At 45.3% G+C, this 18,661-nt stretch overlaps 1 protein-coding gene across 1 annotated transcript in view; it reads right to left on the reverse strand.

Annotated features, from left to right (window-relative positions):
- Window positions 1-13,179, reverse strand: part of Baz1b (bromodomain adjacent to zinc finger domain 1B) — a 63,353-nt gene extending 50,174 nt beyond the window's left edge. Inside the window, exons 1-2 of the mRNA XM_070033663.1 lie at window positions 12,730-13,179; window positions 3,032-3,148 (exon numbers count right to left, since the gene is read on the reverse strand). Coding sequence (XP_069889764.1) covers window positions 3,032-3,148; window positions 12,730-12,836 — 224 coding nt within the window. The 5' untranslated portion in view covers window positions 12,837-13,179. The remainder of the gene's footprint in view (window positions 1-3,031; window positions 3,149-12,729) is intronic.
- Between the last annotated feature and the right edge of the window lie 5,482 nt (window positions 13,180-18,661).

Here is an 18,661-nt window from a genome sequence, read left to right on the forward strand (position 1 = left end):
TGTTGTCAATAATTTGGCACAAACCGCCCTCAATGCATCCAATATCATCGTGTTTGGGAAATCTTGTGAAGCTTTCCCTGCCCCCTCCATGCTAGCCCCTAAATTCCCACTCTATCTTACTGTATGTAGGATGTAATAGTTTTCTGCTCCATTCTCTGATTTGTTCTAACAGCTCTTTACTTGACTCTCTCTGGGTTTTTCAGGTATATGATCACATGATCACACTTCATGCCATCACAGCTAACTTTCCTTACTACACTTCATATCCTTTAGCTTGTACGTTCTTTTTCATAGAATTTCCATATACATATCTTTTTATCCCAAAAAGACATCTAGAGGGTGGCATTATGTTCCTCTGCAAGAGCAAACAGTAATACCTATACAATGGAGAATACTTTCCTTTGGATTGAATGAAAGGTAAAGAAATGGAAGAGGAACCCCTCTGTACATAACTTTTTTTGTTTTGCTTTTTGTTTTTATTTATTATGAGGCTTGAACTCAGGACCTTGGCACTGTCCCTGAGCTTTTCTGTTCAAGGATAGTGCCTACCAACTTTGAATTACAGTGCCACTTCCGGTTTTCTGGTTGTTAACTGAATATAGAGTCGCCTGGCCTTTCCTGCTCAGGCTGGCTTTGAACCGAGATCCTCAGATCTCAACCTTCTAAGCTTACACACATGAGCCACCAGTGCCTGGCTTGTAGATACCTTTATAGTAATGATAACAACAACAACAAAAGAAATAGAAAAAGGAAGAAAAACAAAGAGCTGGGTACTTTTTTTTTAGACATGATCTCAAAGCTGTGCACAGTGGTAAAGGCCTATCATCACAAGCTACATGGGAGGCTAAGATGGGAAGGATCAAGGTGCCAGGCCAGTCTACAAGACTCCACCTCCAGAGAGAGGAGTCCAGATACAGTAGTACTCACCGCACTGGTGATCCTAGCAAGCCTGGAGGAGAGAGAGAGAGAAGAGAGAGAGAGAGAGAGAGAGAGAGAGAGAGAGAGAGAGAGAGAGAGAGAGAGAGAGAGAGAGAGAGAGAGAGAGTGTGTGTGTGTGTGTGTGTGTGTGTGTGTGTGATATGGGAAGGGATGGGAAGGGGAAACAAAGGAGGCTACAATGCTTGATAAGAAATGTACTCATTATCTTGCCCATGTAATTGTAATCCCTCTGTACAGTATTTTCACAATAAAAAAAAACTATTATCTCTGAAAACAAAAACAAAAAAAACAAGCCTAGAGATCACATGAGCCAGGCAAGCAAGGGCCCTAAGCTCACAACCCAGTAGCATCAAAAAAAGAAAAAAAAGTCATAAGCCAGGCACCTGTGGCTTACGCCTGTAATCCTAGCTACTCAGGAGGCTGAAATCTGAGGATCTCAGTCCAAAGCTAGCCCAGGCAGAAAAGTCCGTAAGACTTTTATCTCCAATTAACCACCAAAAAACTGGAAATAGCTCTATGGCTCAAGTGGTAGAGCACTAGCCTAGGCCTGAAGAGCTCAGGGATAGCACTTAGACCCAGAGTTCAAGCCCCACCACTGCCAAAAAATAAATAAATAAAATAAAAGCGGGAGGGGGGGGAAAGGAGAGGTCGCTTTCTAGAAAATGTTGTCTATCCCCTATTCTAGGTGCATATAAACACACACACACACACACACACACACACACACACACACACACACACTTATCTGTACTAATCTAAGAGAGATTCAACCAAAGAAAAAATAGGTGCCAGGTTGAGTGAGCCCTGACCAATCACTAGTCAGTGATGAAGCTGTTACCAGAATCCCTGAAGAACAGACCAGCAGTATCAGAGCACTAAATTCTCTTTTTTGGCCAGTCGTGGGGCCTGAACTCTGGGCCTGGGCACTGACCCTCAGCTCTTCAGCTCAAGGCTAGCACTCTACCACTTGAGCCACAGTGCCACTTCTGGCTTTTTCTGCTTATGTAGTGCTGAGGATCGAACCCAGGGCCTCATGCATGCAAGGCAAGCGTTCTACCACTGAGCTACCGTCCCAGCCCCTAAATTCTGTTCTTATATAGGAGAGACAGCAGCACTTACCTACTTACCAACTATCAAGTTAATAAGAAAAAAGCATTTTCTCCAAATTCCAAGACTACTGTTTTACCATCCCTACTTTCTACCTTGGTTTTATTCTTCTGAGACTGTACCTCACTATGTAGCCCACACTGGCCTTGAACTCCTAATCATCCTGCCTCTGCTTCTTGAATGCTAGGTCTACAGGAAGGCACAATCAACACCCAACTTGCCTCTATTCCCTATGTCCTGAGTATCTTCTTTGATAACCTACCTGAAACTTTGAGGAGACAAATTTTAAGACACTCAACCCAACCTCCTGGACTACACAAACTATCCTCAAACTGTGTACCTCTATGCGTAAAAAGATCTCTACAACTTGTGGGTGGAGACAGGAGGGAAAAACAGGGAGAGGGAGAGAAAGTGTGACACTGTCCAAAAAGAAATGTACTCATTACTTGACTTGTGATAATTTCTCTGTGTATACCTTTACAGTAAACGCATGCACACGCACACACGCATACACACACACTGTACTTTTGACAGCATCTATCAGCTTCTTTGTTCACAATCACAACTGCAGAGCATTTAGAACATAAAAGGTACAGAGCAAGAACATTCAAAGGCTTGACCAATACCTAATAAGTGCACTCACAGAACTATATTCCAGGGACTGGGAATGTGGCTTAGTAACAGAGTGCTTGCCTCACATTCATGAAGCCTTGGGTTTGATTCTTAGCACCACATAAACGGAACAGTGCCCATGCCCTGAGTTCAAGCCCTAGGACTGGCCAAAGAAAAAAACACCTGTATTCCACACACACTGCTACTAGCAAAATGCTACTAAGCCAGTCCAAGGCACCCATACACCAACAAAGCACACCAAGTATAATGTATTTCAGAGTATGCCCCCATAAGTATAAATACAAATACAGCTTCACTGTTGATATTTCCCCTCTCCTAACAAGGTGAAGATGGTACAGAGCATATTACTCACAGTTCAGCCACTTCCTGTTCTTCCTCCCAGGCCTCCTTGTGTGTGAGCTGACTGCTTCCAGTACTCTTACATGTCCAAATACGCTCACTGTACCTTTCCAAACGGGCTTCATACTCTCTGTCAGCAGTGGTTCAGGAAAATATGCAATCAACAAACACAACCAATCCATACTCATTAAATACTTAGCTACAGAAAATGTTCTATATTCTTTCTGTAATGTACAGCAAGAGAAGAAAAAAATAGAATCCTAGTTTTCAAGTTGCAAGTCCGAAGTCTAATTAAGAAAGAATGGTTTGTCATGTTTTCTAGATATCAGTATCTTTAGTACAAATGAGATTCTCTCAATCTGCCAGCTTTCACTTCACAAGATGTGAACAGTATTAAGATTCATCAAAAAAAAAAAAACAAACCAGGTGGTACACACCTGTAATCCTAGCTATTCAGGAGGCTCAAATCTGAGGATCACGGTTCAAAGCCAGCCCAGGCAGGAAAGTCTGTGACTCTTTTCTTTGAAGCAGTCTGGGGGCTTGAACTCAGGGCCTGGGTGCTGTTTCAGAGCTGTTTTGCTCATGGCTAGCACTTCTATCACTAAGCCACAGCTCCACTTCCAGTTTTTAAGGGGTTAATTGAAGGTAAGAGTCATGGGGACTTTCTGCCCCAGATAGATCTGGATCACAGTTGTGATCCTCAGACTTCAGCCTCCTGAATAACTAGGATTACAGGTGTGAGCCACCTGTATCTGGCCTGTGAGACTCATACCCAATTAATCACCAAAAGTCAAAAGTGGAGCTATGGCTCAAGTGGAAAAGCTCAGTGACAGGACCTAGGCCCTGAGTTTAAGCCCCAGGACAGTACGGGAAAAAAAACAAAAAGAAAATAAACACTGCTATTGCTCTCTTTCCTATCAAAATACTTTGCTGCTTATTAATTTTTTTTAATTGTAAAAATACTGTACAGAGGGGTTACAATTACATGGGCAAGATAATGAGTACATTTCTTATCAAGCATTGTAGCCTCCTCCTTTGTTTCTCCTTCCCATCCTCCCCCCCCCATGCTTATTAATCTTGACAGAATTGTTTTTCCTGAAAAGTTCCTGTCTCGGTCAGGTAGGTTGGCCCTTGTTAGTTAAATCCTTTTCCCATTTCACTTTAAGATATCCACTAAAAGCTCCTTGAATTTTAATTACATCCTGTAAATTACACCACATCCTTTTGCACATTGAGAACCCAAGCTCAGCCAACATGAGCAGAGGAGCAGGGTCAGCTGGGTTAGGGATAAAAAGGGAGCAGGCTGGGGATATAGCTTAGTGGTAAAAGTGCTTGTCTAGCATGTATGAAGCCCTGGGTTCAATTCCCCAGTGCCATATAAACAGAAAAAGCCAGAAGTGGCACTGTGGCTCAAGTGGTAGAGCACTAGCTTTGAGCAAAAGAAGATCAGGGACAGTGCCCAGACTCTTGAATGCAAACCCCAGGACTAGGAAAACAAAAAACAAAAAAACAAAAAAAAAAACACAGGGAGCAGCCTGCCTACCTGTGTGCTTGCCAGATTTTTGGCTGATGCACCATCTGTCTGCAGAAGTAAACTTTGCCTTGAGTTCTGTTCAAATTGTTGTCCTCATTCCTATGCAATCCCCCAACATGCATAGCTATTTCTAACAAATATCTATTGCTTCCTTGAATTTATCATTCAGTGGTAATGCATTTGCCTAACATACATAAAACCTTGGGTTTGATTCTAATACAAGAAAAAGTAAATTTCATCAGGCCCTAAGCACATTTGTAATATATTTAGCATATTTTTGATATATTTACCAAGTGTTTTTGTGTCTCTAATAATATTACATTCTCAAGATCATTTGCTTTTGTCTAGATGTTCAGTCTTTGTGAAAAGTGAGGGAAGAGAACAACATAGTTAATGCCAAACACATGGAAAATTTCCACACAATCCCACTTTCAGCTGCCACATTCAAATTCAAGTGGCAAGTAACTGGTATGCAGGGCCAAAGATGCTGTGCAAGAAAATAAACTGACAGCACAATTACAGAGATAGCTGCCAATCCCTGTACTATAGTGACGTGGTTTTATTTTGTTTTGGCAGTCCTGAGGCTTGAAATCAGGACCTGGGCACTGTCTCTGAGCTTCTTTTGCTCAATGCTAGCATTCTACCACTCGAGCCACAGCACCATTTCGGCCTTTTCTGTTTATGTGGTACTGAGGAATTGAACCCCAGGCTTCATGCAACCACTTCCTTGGCCATAATACCTTCCAACAAGCAAGTTTAATTTCCCTCCTTCTCTCTCTCCCTCCCTCCCTCCCTCCCTTTTTTTTTTTTGGGGGGGGGGGTCCGGTTATGGGACCTGAACTCTGGGCCTTGGCGCTGTCCCTCAGCTCTTCAGCTCAAGGCTAGCGCTCTACCACTTGAGCCACAGCGCCACTTCCGGCTTTTTTCTTTTTGCTTATGTGGTGCTGAGGAATCAAACCCAGGGCCTCTGGCATGCAAGGCATGCGCTCTACCACTGAGCCACCTTCCCAGCCCCCCTCTCTTTTTTTCTTTTTGTGGTATCAGTCCTGGAGTTTGAACTCAGGGCCTAGGCACTGTCCCTGAGCTTTATAGCTCAAGGTCAGCACTCTATCACTTGAGCCACACCTCCACTTCTGACTTTGTCAATTGGTTATAAGAGTTTCACATTTCACAGACTTCTGCCTGGGCTAGCTTTGAACGGCCTCCTGAGTAGTTAGGATTATAGGCATGAGCCACTGATGCTCAGCGATTTTTAGGCAAACAATAGGGATAAATTCCAAATAAGTCCTAACAGTAATCATAACCATCAGAAGCACCTATACTCACTCAAGACCTCTCTTCAAATCTGCCAAGATCTAAGCAGTAAGCCCATTCTCCTTGCCAGGGATGTGGTTACTATCTAGGTGATTAAACAAAACAGAATCAAACTTCCATTAAAAAAAAAAAAAAAGGAAAACTAAGCAGAGTATTTTAAAACCAAGCCAGAAACAGCAGTGCACACCTGTAATCCCTTACCTGCTCCGGAGGCTAATAAGTTAATGCAGGAGGATGGGGAAGCCAGTCTAGGTAACCTAGTGAAACACTAAAAAAACAAAACCTGGAAATGTGGCCCAAGTAGTAGAGCACAGGCCACCTGCAGAGTTCAGTCTGCACACCAGCACAGAAACAAACAATAAATAAATCACTATAAATGCGCCTCCCATGGGCTGGGAAGGTGGCTCAGTGGTAGAGTGCTTGCCTTGCATGCATGAGGCTCTGGGTTCGATTCCTCAGCACCATATAAGCAGAAAAAAAAAAGCTGGAAGTGGAGCTGTGGCTCAAGTGGTAGAGCACTAGCTTTAAGCTGAAGAGCTGAGGGACAGTGCCCAGGCCCAGAGTTGAGGCCCCACAACCAGACCCCCCCCCAAAAAAATGTGCCTCCCACAAATGTATCAAGTAACAAATACAAAGTCCTCTATTCTTTATCTGACAATTGTAACTGTTAGATCTCAAAAATAACTCCTCTGGGGCTAGGAAGGTAGCTCAGTGGTTGAGTGCTTGCCTCAGCACCACATAAGCAGAAAAGGCCAGAAACAGAGCTGTGGCTCAAGTGGTAGAGCGCTAGCCTTGAGCTGAAGAGCTGAGGGGCAGTGCACAGGCCACTTCAGGCCCCATGACTGTCAAAATAAATAAATAAAAGAAAAAACTTCCCAGGAAACAACCCCTAAATGATCAAATAGAGTAAATTACATTGTTTTTCTACTACCCACCTTCTTTCCATAAAGTTTGCACATCCTGAACCTGTCCTGGGGCTTACAGTGCCTTTAGTATAGAGGAATGCACACCCTACCCCCTATAACTGGGCTCAGCCACTGGACTCACTCTGCCTCCGCTGGTGGATGTGAACATATACATGCCATTTCCTGGAGGAGACTTCTCTAGCTTTCTCTCTGGACCACTACAAAGGCCTTATCCATACAGACTCAGAAGAAAAATTTTTTTTCCTTTTGCTCCAGTATTTTTCTTTAAACATGTCTACAAGAAATTTTAAATTACATGGCCAGGCGCCAGTGGCTCACGCCTGTAATCCTAGCTACTCAGGAGGCTGAGATCTGAGGATCACAGTTCAAAGCTAGCCAGGGCAAGAAAGACTGTGAGACTCCTATCTCCAATAAACCACCAGAAAACCGGAAGTGGCGCTGTAGCTCAAGTGGTAGAGCACTTGCCTTGAGCTGAAGAGCTGAGGGACAGCGCCCAGGCCCAGAGTTCAAGCCCCACGACCAAAAAAAAAAAAAAAAAAGAAATTTTAAATTACATAGGGCTTATATTATGCTTCTATTGGAGACTACTTTAAACCCAAGGTACACATCTCAAAAATAAATGCCTTCTAACAATATTAACTTTTCCTTTTTTTCTTTGGAAGTTTGAACTCAGGGCCTCACACTTGCTCAGTTTTACAACTGAGCCATGCCTCATGGCTCTTTTACTGGTTATTGTGAAATTAGTCTGTCAGACTTTCCTTCCCCTGGCTAGCTTGAAAATACCACCCTCTGGCTCTCAGCCTGGAGTAGCTAGGATTAGAGGAGTAAGCCACTGGGGCCTGGCATACTTAAAATTTTTAACTGATCAAATTAGATTGATCTCAAAAATCTAAAACTGAACTTCACACAACTCTTAACTAAACTGGTATATTCAGGTTTATGTAATCCTGTGCTTGTTACTTTACATTAAAAGAAAACAAAATGAAAACAAAAATGACAGGACAAAAGCCCATCATAAGACTATTGAGTCAGCTGCCTCTAAATTGTATTTTGAATTTTAGGTTACCAAAGAAGTCACTCACTCTCAAATAACCACTCAGAGCAAATGCCAACTGAGATTTTTATGTACCAGCAACTAGTGTACATATAATTGCAGACAAAATGTCAAAGCAATTCTCAAAAGGTTGTGTAAGCTATAAATGATAAGATATTTTCAAATCCTAGACTATTCTCATTATCCATCTACTTTTCATGATTTCAAGAGCTACTTCTTACCACAATGTGCTGCTTTGTTCTCTTTAGACTTGCAAGGATTGTTTCTTTCAATAAAGTACTTGATAATTTGAAAGGAAGTGGCCCAGAAAAGTTTGAAGGTTAAAAAAGCATTATCTAGCTGAGTATTTCACTCCTGTAATACTAGCTACTTAGAAGGCTGAGATCCAGAGGATCTCAGTTTGAAGCCAGACAGAAAAGACCATGAGACCTCATCTCCAATTTTAACCAACGGAATGCAGGGTAAAAAAGAAAAAAGCAAGCAAGCAAGCAAGCAGGGATATAAGTGTGGCTTGGTGGGTAAAGCACCAACTGTGAACAAGCAAGTTTGAGGCCTAGAGTTCAAACTCTGGTAACATGCCCCACCCAAAACATCAACTCTAGTATCAAGAGTTTCATGTGAAAAGATTAAATAGAATCAAGATTTTCATTTTATTCTATGTTCTTTCTGGACCAGACTGGCAGTAAAACTCTAAAGTGGCAGAATTTGTTACTTTAAATAAATGGAATTATAAATTGCAACCTAAGAGCTCAGTATTCTGTCCAATAATATTCTGTCTTGCAACTGTACTATAAATCAAGTTACCCAACTCTTAAACAAGCTCCAGTGACTTGTCCAAAGCCCTGTTAACTGCAGGAATAACATGCACTCCTCTTGCCACATAACATAGAAGTTCCCACATAATGATGCTAAAGGTCATGAATTTCTAAACTTTACAAACTGACAGCTAAAACAAAACAACAATATATTAATCAAATGCAGGTCCTTTGTAACTAACTTCAGTTCCTACTTAAAATTAAATCCATTCTTGACTTAAATACAGTCTATTGGAACTGGAAAAGTAGTTCAGCGGTAGAGTGCTTGCCTTGCATGCATAAGGCCCTGGGTTCGGTTCCTCAGCACCACATAAGCAGAAAAGGCTGGAAGTGGCATTGTGGCTCAAGCAGTAGAGTGCTAGCCTTGAGCTGAAGAGCTCAGAGACGGTATCCAGGCTTAGAGTTCAAGTTCCATGACCAACAAAAAATAAATCACACACACACACACACACACACACACACACACACACACACACACACACACACACACACACACACACACACACACACACACACACACACACACACACACACACACACACACACACACACACACAGTTTATTATCCTATATCCAAATAGTCACATTAAGAATGAACTGTGGGGGTGGGAAAGTAGCTCAGTAGTATAGTGCTTGCCTTGGATCCATGAGGTTCTGGGTTCGATTCCTCAGCACTACATATGGAGAATAAGCTGGAAGTATCTCTGTGGCTCAAGTGGTAGAGCACTAGCCTTGAGCTGAAGAGCTGAGGGAGGGACAGCACCCAGGCCCAGAGTTCAGGCCCCACAACTGACCCCCCAAAAAAAAGAAAAGAAAAGAAAAAGAATGAACTGTGAATGCAGGCTCACACCTTTAAGCTTAGCTACTCAGGAGGCTGAGATCTGAGGATCACAGTTTAAAGCCAGCCCAAGTAGGAAATTCTGTGACTCTTATCCCCAATACCGCCAGAAAACGGAAGTGGCGTTATGGCTCAAGTCGTAGAGTACTCGCATTGAGCTGAAGAGCTCAGGGACAGCGCCCAGGCCCAGAGTTCAAACTTCATAACCGACAAAAAGAATGGACTATGAAAACCAACTGCATGAATGAGCCTATGTCTCAAAAACAGACAAACAAAAAAAAAAAAAAAAAAAAAAGAAAAAAAAACAACAAGGTTCTTCAACTAAGATCAAATGGCTTAGGCCTTACCTAAACAAGCATGAGGCCTAGAAGGTAAGGTACCACAATTCAAAGCTATAGTACAAGTCATTAAGTTATGTGCTTTATTTACAACTTCCACTCTAAGTTTAATGAAGAGGTACAAGGTAATTCAAGAGCAAACTCACAGCATTAAGCCAATAAAATATACAAATCTGCTTTAAAGTATACTTGCAATCAAAACAGATCGTGAGGAAATTAAGACATCAAATCCTATTAAAAATATAATCAGAAGTCTAAGTGGAAAAGTGAGAATCACCATACTTAAAAATGCAGCCATTACTCAACCATATATTTGTTCTCCTCTATGAAACCATTAATAGCCTAATAAAGAAATATGCCAACCCACCAACTATACAGTACAATTGTTTATAAACCATCCTCAAAGTGCTTTCACTTGAACAAATTCCCAGGAGAGCAATTCCCTGCCCTCAATATATAATGCTTTTAAAGAATTACTTTGTTAAAGAGTTCTAAATACCGGTATGGGAAATTTTAAAAAAAGAATGTTTATTTGAATAGAAACCATTTAGTATGTTTCAGGTTTCAACTGTCATTATTAAGAAAAACTCTTGAGTCTTAACGCCCATTTCCTGCATGGGGAGCAGGAAATGTTTCTCTTTTTTCTTCCCTACTTTAACCCTGTTATACTGAAATAAATCCTCACTAAAACTTTGAAAAGAGGAAGAGAGAGGGAGACAGAAAATGGAGAAAAGGAGGGAGAAAGGAGAGAGATTCTTTAAGGTTGAGGATGTGGCTCAGTGGTAAAGCAGTTGCCTAGGATACTGGGGAGGTGGGGAGAAAATTCTTCACGTACATATTTCACTGATTTAATGAAATGTTATTTGAAGCCTGTGTCCTAGTCCTGAATAGCTGTCTATGGCCATTTTTTCACCTGTTATAGACTTGGAATGTGCCTCTTCTCTGTGGCATGTTTCTTACATGTGCTGAACAGACCTGAAAAAGCAACCTCTAATGATGTGTCAATGACCATCAACAGCTCAAAACATCAATGACATAAGACTATCAGATTCCCAGAAGTAAAATTGTACTCCACTAGTGTTTAGAAATATTTGAAAATGCATGATAACTTTAAAATAATGCTGTAAGTAGAGCTAACCTTCCATCACTCAATTAAATCTTCAGTCACAAACTAGACTGACATTTAAATGAAAGATCAAAGAGGAAGCCAGCACTCAAGAGGCAAGGCAGGAGGATCTTGCTAGAGAACAGTCTAGAAGACACATAGCAAGTTCCAGGTTAGCCTGATCTTGAAAGCAAGATGCTGTCCCAATAAACCACAGACTGGAGATGGAGCTCAGTAAACCACTTGCCTAGTACTTGGAAGGCCCTGGGTTCATTCTCAGCACTGGAAAAAACATTGAAGGACAGGGCTTGGGATACTGCTTAATGAATGTTATAACTTATGGCTGTCAGGTCCTGGTTTTGATCCTTCATCCCCTCCCTCCCCAGCAAAAAAAAAAAAAAGGCAAGAGTCCTTGTAATTAATCTTAGCACTTGGGAGTCTGAAGGAGGAGGATGGAGTTCCAACCAGACTACACAGGGAGACCTTGTCTCAAAAGCAAAACAAAACGAAACTGAAAGATGAGCTAATAAGCAGCTCTCCCAGGTAGGAACTGGGCAGAGTACACAGGATTGTAATCCTGACCCCCACCCAGCATGGCAACCTGGTATGTGACCCTTAACAAATCAAGCTCTGTCTCTGAGATCTATTTGACAGGGAGACGGGGGCCACCTTTAAGATCTACTGCAAGATGTTATAGGTGTACTTTATTTAAAAAACAAAATCTCCTACAGCATAGGCTTTATTTCCCAAGTGTCTTTATGCAGAAATACCTAACATTCATAACCTGCCTCAAACAAGATTTTGTCAAGTATTATAGCCAAGCAAAGATCAAGGAGAAAAATACCACCTAGACACTTCCTCCCACACAGAAACTAATAGAAATTCCTACAAAACCTTATCCTTTCAAAGGGAAAGGGCTGATACAGTAATAACCAAGTTTGATTACACCTTAAAAAGATTCATCTGACATCCATTAAAAAAAATTAAGCCCATACACTTTCAGCTAAATGGTTATGCATGTCCAAGTAATCAAACACTGATGAGAAAGGCAGCGGCTTCCTATTGAAAACAAAAGTCAATCTTGTATTTTTTTTCCTATTCCTCTAAAAAAATTTTTTCTCCTTAAAACACAAATGCCAACCAGCTTCTAAATCTTGCAAGATTCCAAACCTGTGTGTGTTCAGAAAAGGAGAAAGGCATCATCAGGTCCTCTTTCTAAGTCTGAAAATGCCTGACGCTGTCACTTCATCCCCGGCCTAAAGTCCACTAGGGAGGAGAAAAACACCACTGCTCCCGCAGTGATCAGACACGCAAGTCGAGACCCGGACCTGCTGGATCACGAGGCCACACGGGTACAATCTCAAAAACTTAACTTGACTGTTCACTAGTTATGAAAAGAAGAAAAAGAAAAGGGGGGAGGGGAGGCAAAAAGAAGCCCCCGTACTCGAGGGCCTAAAGCCAAGTTGGGAGGACGAAGGCGCGCTACGCGCTCATCGCTAGCGAGGACCGGGGACAAAGTAAGGCGATCGGAGGCAGGATGGAGGCGCGAGGCTCCGGGGACGGCTCGAGTTGGGCCCAATCCCTGCGGGAGGGAATCGGGGCGCCTCCAGGACCCCAAGACTGCACGACCGAGTTCAGCGTCCAAGCTTCCCCCCTCCCCCCTCCCGCCAACCCCCTGGCATCCTCAGCGCGCTGACAGCAGCCCCAAGCGCGGCCCTCTCCGGCTCGGAACCCCCCGGCCCACCACGGCCCGCGGGCGCCCAGCTGGCGTGGACAGTAAAGGATACTCCCGGGTGCGGAAGGCCTCCTGGGTGTGCGGGATTGTGAAGAGAGGCTCCTCTCCGGGGAGCGGCTTCACCAGCGGGAAGGGCTTGCGGCCCAGGAGCGGCGCCATGGCGGCGGCGGCGGCGGCGGCGGCGGCGGCGTGGCGGGCGGGCGCGCGGCTCCTCGCCGGCCCGGGGCGCAGCGCTAGGCCCCGCGGCCCGGAGCGGGCGCCTGGCTCCCGGGGAGGTGGGGGAGGGGAGGGGTGAGAGGGCGGCGCGAACTCCGGCTCCTTCACAGCCGGCGCCGTTCCGTGGGAGCCATGGGGCAGAAAACCCAGGCACACAGCTTCCACGCACCCCGCGGCGCCTCCTGGCAGCGGTCCCCCGGCCAACCTGCACTCTGAGTCCCCCGCAGCCGCCAGTCACAACTCCTCCTTAGTGGCACCGGAGGAAATTATTGAAAAATGGCGGGAGATTCCCCTCCTCCCCCCCCGCCGGGCCAGCGCTCACACTAACTTGCTCCCCTGTGGCGCCGCTGGCGAATGCTCCAATAGGCTAAGAGCTAGTCAGCTCTCACAGTCTATTGGCTGAGAGCAGCTGCCGCTCGCCGCCAAAGTCCCGCCCCTTTTGCCCCAGCCGCGTAGTTGGGTTGCAGCGCACCAGAGGGCAGTCTGAAGAGGTGAAAGGTCACGTTATGTAAGCGCTGATGACAGGCGTGCGGGGGTCCAGCCGCGGAGTTAAAAGAGAGAGACAGCGGGAGACCGAAAGTCTGAGAACTCAAGGAGGTCAGGCCCCCAAAGACATTCACATATTACAGACATTGCGCCATCTGTCACCGACGGCGACACCGACATCCGGGCACCGCTGTCCGTGTGGTGCGCCGGAGGGGGGAGGGGGAGCGCGCGGCCAGGGGCTTTGTCTTTCCACTCGCGCTCCACCCCCTTCTTAAAGGCGCCGTGCTCGGCCACGCCCGGGGATGCGCGGGTGGGACTGGACGGCTGCGAGGGATTGGCGGGAAGCAACCTTCAGACTTTCTTCCAGCCTGAGTCCCGGCAGGGCGCAGCCTAAAGTTTACTTCTCTGGACGAGATTGTGGTTGAGAGCTGGATAGTATTTTCCACTTGCTTCTAGTGTGTTCGCCGGAAAGGATCATGTAGGAATTTCTTTGAAAAACAAATGTTAAGAGGATAAACGCGTCATCTCAGGAGACTGAGGCAGAAAGAACAGAGTTAGAGCCAGATGGGGCTGCATAGCAACATCCTGTCTTTTTTTTGGGGGGTGGGGGTGAGGGACGATGTGGTTTAAGTGGCAGAGTGCTTGCCTAGCGATCACAAGGCCTTGAGTTCAAGCCCTATTACTACCAGAAAGACACTATCTTAAATATATATGTATGTATATATATGCTAAATGTAATATAAACCTTAATGCATTAAATAGTATCCACCAGCAACCTACCATATTCTAGCCTCTGTGCTGTTAGTTATGGAGGAGAAATAGGATGCGAGAGGTTTCCTCGGAAATAAAACAGACAGGCTGGGGAAAATCCAGGCCTAGATGTAGCTCAGTGGAAAAGTGCTTCTTGCACATGTGCGACACTGGTTTGGGAGTTGGGGGGGATGGGAGAATACCTTCCCTTGTAAGGAATGTTCTAGATCAGTGCCTCCTCTGGTCACCTAGCAGGGAAGGAAGCAGATTTGCCCTCCCATTTCTCATTTTCCAGAGGACGAGTGAAACCTCACCGACTTGACTGAGGACTGGAGTTGATTTAAGTAAGCCGTCTAAACCAGAAATGAAGAGCATGGGAGACCAGAGAACCCCAAGGGGAAGAGAATTGATTGTGGGAATTGAACTCACTCCTCACTGTCCCTGAGTTTTTTGCTCAAGGCCAGTGCTCTACCACTTTGAGCCACACTTGACTTCTGGTTTTTAGATGGTTAATTGGAGATAAGGAGTATTGCGGACTTTCCTGCTTGGCCTAGCTTCAAACCACTATCCTCAGGTTGAAGTCTTCTCCTGAGTAGCTAGGATTTCAGGTGTAAGCCCTGAGTGCCTGGCATCTGTGAGACTCTTACTTCCAATTAATGACCAGAAAGAAAGCTGGAAGTGGAACCGTGGCTCAAGTGGAAAAGCAGTAGCCTTGAGCACAAAAGTTCAGGGCCAGTACTTAGGCCCTGAGTTCAACTTTCCAGGACCAGCAAAAAAAAAAAAAAAGAGGAAGAAGAAGAAGAAGGGTTTTGAGGCAGAAAGCCTAAGGCTCTCTTGAGAGAATTTACAAACGGGCAAATAACTTGTGGCCTTAACTTGGCTTTTTTCTTCCTTCTCATCCTCCTAAATCTTTAAATGATCCCAGGATGGCCACGGAAGTTGCTAGCCTGAACTTCATACAACAGTTTAGAGGATGGTGAAGTGATGTTCATTGAAGGAGGGGGGAGGGGGGGAGGGGCTTCTCTTATGCCATGCTCATTTTCCTTTAGGTTCTCTGCAGGCTACATCTACTCCAGCCCTGATTCTGTTGTTTCCTGTCTGTTCTATGGGTTCCAACCCAACCTACCAGACTTCAGACTTCATTTATAGAAATTTAGAAGCCGGGCGCTGGTGGCTCACGCCTGTAATCCTAGCTACTCAGGAGGCTGAGATCTGAGGATCATGGTTCAAAGCCAGCCCGGGCAGGAGAGACGACTGTGAGACTCCTATCTCCAATAAACCACCAGAAAACCAGAAGTGGCGCTGTAGCTCAAGTGGTAGAGTGCTCGCCTTGAGCTGAAGAGCTGAGGGACAGCGCCCAGGCCCAGAGTTCAAGCCCCACGGCCGACCAAAAAAAAAAAGAAATTTAGTTCTTTCTCAAGTCTATCTGGTTTAGTTTTGTTTTTGTTTTTTTTTTTTATCTATCTTGTTTTTTCGTCAGTTGTGGGCTTGAACTCTGGGCTTGGACACTTGCCCTGCGCTCTTCAGCTCAAGGCAAGCACTCTACTGCTTGAGCCACAGCACCACTTCCTGTTTTTGTTTTTGTTTTTGGTCCAGTTGTGGGACCTGAACTCTGGGCCTGGGTGCTGTCCCTCAGCTCTTCAGCTCAAGGCTAGCGCTCTACCACTTGAGCTACAGCGCCACTTCCTGCTTTTTTCTTTTTGCTTATGTGGTGCTGAGGAATTGAGCCCAGGGCCTCAGGCATGCAAGGCAAGCGCTCTACCACTGAGCTACCTTCCCAGCCCCCACTTCTGGTTTTCTAGTGGCTTATTGGAGATAAGAGTATCACAGACTTTCCTGCTCGGGCTGGCTTTGAACTGTGATCCTCAGATCTCAGCCTCCTGAGTAGCTAGGATTGCAGGTGTGAGCCACCAGTGCCTGGCTTGGTTTAGTTTTTTGACACATCTTATTATGTATCCCAGACAACCAAGGTAGCCTCCTGCCCAAGACTCCCAAATGCTGTGATTGTAGACATGTGCCACCACACCCAGCAAAACCTGGTTATTTTTTATATTTGCTTACCCATTAAGCATTCAATAGCTTTGGCTGTTTCAACATTAAAATGAAATTAGAATATACTGGGTCTAAGCAACATTGCTTTGTCCTCATAGCCATCCTGGCTCCTTGCTGGGTGGTGGGGGCTTTTCACCCAGTTCTAGAAAAGCCTAGAGGTGAGACAAGCCATTCTTTGAACTGCAGGTGTGTCACGTTGTTTGGCCCCAGGAAAAATCTGCTTCACAGACTAAGCGGAAGTATCATGCTGTTTAGCCCCAGGAAAGTTTTTCTTGAGAGAATGCTGGCCCCTGATCAGTTCCCTAAACCTTTGCTTTGCTGACCTTGATTGTTCTCTGTAGTCTGCCTTTGTAGGGCTTGGGTCCCCATTTCAAGTTTTTGCCTTTCAAAACTTTGTGCCAGCTACTTTCTGCACTGTAGGTCTTTAGGAGTCCACATGCAGTAGCCAGCTTTCTATTTATTTTTATTTTTATTTTCACTGCCAGTCTTGGGCTTGAACTCAGTCCCTGAGCTTCTTTTGCTCAAGGCTAGCACTCTACCACTTGAGCCATAGTGCCACTTCCAGCTTCTTCTGGTTAGGTGGTACTGAGGAATTGAATCCAGGGCTTCATGTATGCTAGGCAAGCACTCTAACAATAAACCACATCCCCAGCCCCAGCTTTCTAATAAAGACTTACAATTCCATCTCTCAAAATGTGGCTTCTCTATATCTTGCTGATCAGATTCCTATATAACAAAAACCATCTTAGTTTATGTATAACATAGAATTTCAGTATCTGTACTGCACCAGTGCCCGACTCTTCTTTAAAAATGTTAACATAGGGGCTGGGAAGGTGGCTTAGTGGTAGAGTGCCTGCTTTGCATGCATGAGGCCCTGGGTTCAATTCCCTAGCACCACAGAAGCAAAAAGAAAAAAGCCGGGTCTGGGAAGGTGGCTGGGCTGGGAAGGTGGCTCAGTGGTAGAGTGCTTGCCTTGCATGCATGAGGCCCTGGGTTCGATTCCTCAGCACCACATAAACAAGAAGAAAAAAGCCGGAAGTGGTGCTGTGGCTCAAGTGGTAGAGCGCTAGCCTTGAGCTGAAGAGCTGAGGGACAGCGCCCAGGCCCAGAGCTCAGGCCCCACGACCGGACCAAAAAAAAAAAAAAAGAAAAAAAAAGAAAAAAGCCGGAAGTGGTGCTGTGGCTCAAGTGGTAGAGCGTGAGCCTTGAGTTGAAGAGCTGAGGGACAGCACCCAGGCCCAGAGTTCAGGCCCCACGACCGGACCCCCGCCCCCCCCCCAAAAAATGTTAACATAAAGCCGGGCGCTGGTGGCTCACGCCTGTAATCCTAGCTACTCAGGAGGCTGAGATCTGAGGATCGCGGTTCAAAGCCAGCCCGGGCAGGGAGACTGTGAGACTCCTATCTCCAATAAACCACCAGAAAACCGGAAGTGGCGCTGTAGCTCAAGTGGTAGAGTGCTCACCTTAAGCTGAAGAGCTGAGGGACAGCGCCTAGGCCCAGAGTTCAAGCCCCACGACCGACAAAAAAAAAAAGTTAACATAGAGCTGGGCACCAGTGGCTCATGCCTGTAATCCTAGCTACTCAGGAGGCTGAGATCTGAGGATCTCGGTTCAAAGCCAGCCTGGGCAGGAAAGTCCGTGAAACTTATCTCCAATAAACCACCAGAAAACCAGAAGTGGCGCTGTAGCTCAAGCAGTAGAGCCACTGGCCTTGCCTTGAACTGAAGAGCTGAGGGACAGTGTTCAGGCCCAGAGTTCAAGCCCCACAACTGACCAAAAAAAAAAAAAGTTAACATAGCTGGGCACTGGTGGCTCATGCCTGTAATCCTAGCTACTCAGTCCATGAGACTCTTATTGCCAATTAACCACCAGAAAACCGAAAGTGGCACTGTGGTTCAAGTGGTAGAGTGCAAGCCTCGAGCTGAAGAGCTCAGGCCCAAGCCCAGAGTTCAAGCCCCACAGGAGGCTGTGATCTGAGGATCATGGTTAAAAGCCAGCCAGAGCAGAAAAGTCACCATCAGACTCTTATCTCCAATTTAACCACTCAAAAACCAGAAATGGCGCTGTGGCTCAAAGTAGTAGGGCACTAACCTTGAGCAAAAGCCCAGTGACACCACCCTGGGGCCTCAGTTCAAGTATATGTCAACAACAACAACAAAAGAACCCTTTTGGGCACTAACCTTGAGCAAAAGCCCAGTGACACCACCCTGGGGCCTCAGTTCAAGTATATGACAACAAAACCCTTTTGCCGGCACAGAGGCTCGTGCCTATAATCCTCTCTGGAAGCTGTGATCTGAAGATCAAGGTTCAAAGTCAGCCCAGGCAGCAAAGTCCTTAAGAATGTTATCTCACATTAATCACAGAAAAAGCTAGAAGTGGTGCCAGGACTCAAATGGTAGAGCACTAGCCTTGAGCAAAGAGCCCAGGGATGGGCTGGGAAGGCAGCTCAGTGGTAGAGTGCTTGCTTTGCATGCATGAGG

Source organism: Dipodomys merriami, unplaced genomic scaffold (assembly GCF_024711535.1).
Source record: "Dipodomys merriami isolate MVZ:Mamm:240054 unplaced genomic scaffold, mDipMer1.0.p SCAF_22, whole genome shotgun sequence".
Taxonomy (NCBI): domain Eukaryota; kingdom Metazoa; phylum Chordata; class Mammalia; order Rodentia; family Heteromyidae; genus Dipodomys; species Dipodomys merriami.